The sequence below is a fragment of the Loa loa genome, assembly GCF_000183805.2.
Source record: "Loa loa unplaced genomic scaffold supercont3.60, whole genome shotgun sequence".
NCBI classification, from domain to species: domain Eukaryota; kingdom Metazoa; phylum Nematoda; class Chromadorea; order Rhabditida; family Onchocercidae; genus Loa; species Loa loa.
Window position 1 is genome coordinate 260931 of NW_018108240.1, and position 4685 is coordinate 265615.

At 27.2% G+C, this 4685-nt stretch overlaps 1 protein-coding gene across 1 annotated transcript in view; it reads left to right on the forward strand.

Moving 5' to 3' along the window:
- Window positions 1-3042: 3042 nt before the first annotated feature.
- Window positions 3043-4685, forward strand: part of LOAG_12788 (hypothetical protein) — a gene marked incomplete at its 5' end in the record, with an annotated part of 4491 nt that continues 2848 nt past the window's right edge. The window contains 2 exons of the mRNA XM_020448599.1: window positions 3043-3159; window positions 3380-3537. Coding sequence (XP_020301272.1) covers window positions 3043-3159; window positions 3380-3537 — 275 coding nt within the window. The remainder of the gene's footprint in view (window positions 3160-3379; window positions 3538-4685) is intronic.

The following is a 4685-nucleotide window of genomic DNA, read 5'->3' on the forward strand; positions in this document are numbered from 1 at the left end:
AAATTAAAATGTAATTGACTGAATATAGCTCATATAAGTGGTATATTTTAATTTTGAAGCATATTGAAATATGAAATGAAATGGAATGAAATGAAATGAAATGGAATGAAATGAAATGAAATGGAATGAAATGAAATGAAATGGAATAAAATGGAATGGAATGAAATGAAATGAAATGAAGTGAAATGAAATGAAATGAAATGAAATGAAGTGAAATGAAATGAAATGAAATGAAATGAAATGAAATGAAATGAAATGAAATGAAATGAAATGAAATGTTGTTTACAATCTAAAATGTTGCTATTTCACTAAAATGGTACAAAATTGATTAATGCAAGCTAAAACTTTATGATATTTATGTAATTTATCAAGCATTCAAATGTATGAATTTGAATGTAAAAGTGAATGTTGAGAAGGCAAAGATAAATCATTCAATTGAATTTAGAAAAATAAAAATATCTAAAATATCATTAAGGATACCTGAGCAGTTTTATATAATTTAACATAAGTTCTTTCTTCATACGTATATTTAGAGAAAACTTTCAATCACATTGCATTCAATTTTTGAGTCATTCATTAATCACTTACATATGCATTTTAAAATTTCCTTTCTATGGTTCTTTTTTTTTTTTTAAATTACTTTCACTATGAAAATAATTTAATCTTTGCATTTTGATTTTTTTCATCTTTTCTTTACCGTCAAAATCAAAATTTCACAAGAATTATTAAGAACTTTCAATTAAAATTTCGTTTTCTTTTTTTTTGCCTTCAAAAAGGCGCAAATATTAAGGTTAACAAATGGAAAGAATGAAAGAAATTTTATGCTCCAATAATTACAAAATTAATAATCAAATTTTACCAAAATCTAATTGTATTTATTACGAGATTTCTGATATTTTTGCTATATTTTTCTTATTATTTTATCAAATTAAAAGTATCTTCAGAAAACGGTTTTTTATCCTTCTCGAAAATTCATATCTTAGTCATATTTCAGGTCAGGTTATCCATGCTTTTCAAATTTTTCCAATAATCTTTTTAAGGCATAATCAGTATGATATTTGAGTTTAATTAATTGTTGGATAAATATATGAAAAGGAATCGAATAATAATGTCATTTCAGAAATTTTGCAATTCACAAGAAAAAAGATATTAAAATTCCTGAAATAATTGTAACTTTTTACATGACCAACAATTTTGGAAATTTTTGCACAGTTTTTTTTTTTTTTATGGCAGAATAATGAAATTGTATGATGTGGGATATTGATTTAATGAAAAAGTTCATTCATCTTTTTTTTTGCATAAATTTGAATTTTTATAACAATTTATAGATTGTTGTAATGATGTTAATGTTGATTTAATGATATGTTTTGAGGATTCAGAGAGGTCAATATGTCCATTCAATCATCCGTCGATTAGGTCAATTTTTCCATCCATTCCTATCGTCTCATCTATCTCAATTACTATTTAATATGATGACACCAAATAACTGTTTCAGCAATTTAAAAATTGTCAAAAAATAACATTTCTCATTAGTCTTCTTATTGTCAACTAGAGTTGTTGGATATTTTTTGTATTTCTAGCTTGTTCACTACTCATTTTTTGAATTTCAATTACTTCCTAGGCTCTATAAGCATGATGTTTAATTAATGGCTTTGATCTCATCGCATTATTCACAACAAGTTCCTGCTTTTACAATAACTTCCTGTATTTCAAATTATTTTGTACGATAGGACAATGGGAGGATTATGAAACTTCCTTTCCAAAACTTTTTTGATCAATCTTTTTTTTTTTGGAATACTAATACGCAATTGACTGGTTCACAAGTTCGGATGTCTTAATTAGAATATTTTTATTAAAATCTTACTTGAGTGAATTAAGTCCGATTAATTTTATTGTTTTGATTTTTAAAAAGAAGAAACAATTTTATTTTTTTTTAACTCAATTTTACTCAATTTAGCTCAATTTTTTTACTTATTTACATAAATTTAGTTTTGTGAAATGAATGTGCATGCATGCAGTGATTACCGTAATTCTTTTAAATCTAATGACAAATTTAAATACTCGTTGAGTATTTTATAAAATATCGAAACTTTATCAATTGTTACAAGTAATTATAACTATATTTTAAAATTATAAATCTAAAGTTTAGTGATACAGTTTAAAACATCAAATATTATTGAACATTAATCTGACTTCCAAATAATAAACATATTTTTGAGAAAACGGAAAAACATTCCCCTTAAATAGTTTTGAAATAATAAATTTTATTGTCCGTCCATCACCATCTATTCACTTCCCGGAATTAATTCCCGTTCCTTTCTCCTAAAATTTATTCCTTATTTTCTGCTCATTTAATTTATGATGACTTCTTTTTTTGTTTGAAAAATGTCGACTATATTTGAATTAGCCTTTTCATTACAGTGACTGTGATGAATTTCCTTTCTACAATATGTCGAATGCATTATTAATTTATTTGTACTTCATTTCATTTCATCTCAAATCAATTCATTTCAACTTCATTTCAATTACATTTCTTTTCCGGTTTGTGCCTTCTTATAAAAGTTTATTCAATGATTTCAACAGCGTAATATTTATAGACAAAATTTGTGTAATACTATTCAATTTGTCCATCAACAATTGAAAATATAAATTATTAATGTTTACCATGTAATTAAATCAATGGATTATTACAATGAAAGAGATTTACGGAAATTGAATCATTAAGAATACCGGTTTCTATTCTTTTATTCCAAATCCAACCAGATCTCTCTCATCTATCTATGCTTGTTTCATTTTATTCTCATTCGTACATTTAGTTTTACAATGTTTATCAATATGTTTGTTTGAAAAGGTTGCTATGTACATTTAACTCAATATTTATGATAATTATTTCCTGAAATTAGAAACTACGTACAGATTAGCTTTCGTAGGAATTAAAAATTAATTGAATTTATTAATTTAGTTTAACTAAAATTAATTGAATTGAAGCGTTATATTTCATCAACTATCCATTTCGTCATTCTATTCCCAAGTAAAAAATTGATGGCATTTTGTCGTTCAACTTTGATCGAACGCCTTCTGAATAGTAACAGTGGTCAAAATACCACCACAACTTCGGGAATTTTACGAAGTTGGAATGGTATCGATTCCTTTGAACAAGTAAGTTGATCGTTGAAAAACTATAGAACCTTTTAGGCTAACTATTTTTAAAATATCCTAAGTCTGGGTTCATAAAGTTTCGAAGGTGTAACTGGATTAGAAAGTGTTGAAAAAAGGTGTAGAATGCTGAAATTCCCTCAATGTTCTCGAATCTTCTCGACCAATTATTTGTCTATTTTAATATTAGAAGTATTATTCCAATGATAAATAATCATTTGAGGACAATATTATGGAAGTTTACCGGAAACTTTCAAATATTGAGGAACAAATTTGGGGCAAAGTGATTGTGATGGAAAGAAATATTCGTTCTGCGAAGGCTTACCTCCGATCGCGTGTTGTTACAATTGACGGAAGCAAAGCTGAATTCGACGGTCTTCGGTAACATTTTCTTTCTTTCCGGAATTAAATCCAGCATTATGCTTCAGACTGAAATTCATTCTTAACATAGTCTCTTGAACCAGTGATAACAGTAATTGTTGATTAGATTTTAGAAATTTCTAAATCTTGAACTGTCACTAATGTCATTGAAGTAAAGCAAGCCGTTAATAATGAAATGTAAGTAGAACTGTTCAGATGACGTGCAACACGTGCAACACGACGTGCAGTACGACGTGCAAAACTTGTTAAAACTGCAAAAACCTAAAATAATCAAATACCAAATCGCCCAATAGAATTTGTGATCTCAGTTCTAAAAATTACTTGTTGATTGAGATGCGACAAATTGTCATCCATAAGTATACGAAAAAGCATAGTGCATTTGATGCATTAAATGTCTCAAGTATTTTTTTTTTTTTTTTTTTGATACACAATCATATCAACTCAGATTAAATCCTAAATTTGCTTTTCAGATTTTGGTATTAAATTTATTGATCGGATTCTGAGCGAGCTAGTAGAATCCTTGACAAGTATTACAGTTACTTCCTACTTCCATTTTCCATATAAATATTAACAAATGAAATCCGTGGAAAAAACAATTGCATTCCAAAAGGGAATTAATTTAGTACTTGATAGGAATTCTGCTGTTAGAGTGGAAAAAAATTTGTATTGAAAATATTTGACACAAGTGACAAGTGACAAATGACACCACAGTTAGTTACGAGATTTTCTTTACTTCAAACATCGATAATTAAACCTTTAGATAAGAGAAACAATTTTAGCGTAGCGTATTCATTAAGAATTACAAAATATAAATTAATGAGTAAGGTTGAATACAAAAATCTCTTGCTATCTGCAGGATTTATTCGTACATCTTTCAAAGATTGGTTTTATGATTACAATAATTAGCATCTTTATTAGCTTATGCTAATAAAGCACTCTTCGTTAGCGTATACTAATGTAGGGTACATTGCTAACAATGAGGACATATACAATTCTATGCAATGATAGCGTTTTTACTCATACAGACAAGCTTAATCTTAATCATGATTCATCATGGTACATGCAAATACAGACAAGCTTAATACTAATCATGATTCATCATGGTCCATGCAAATACAGACAAGCTTAAATCTTAATCATGATTCATC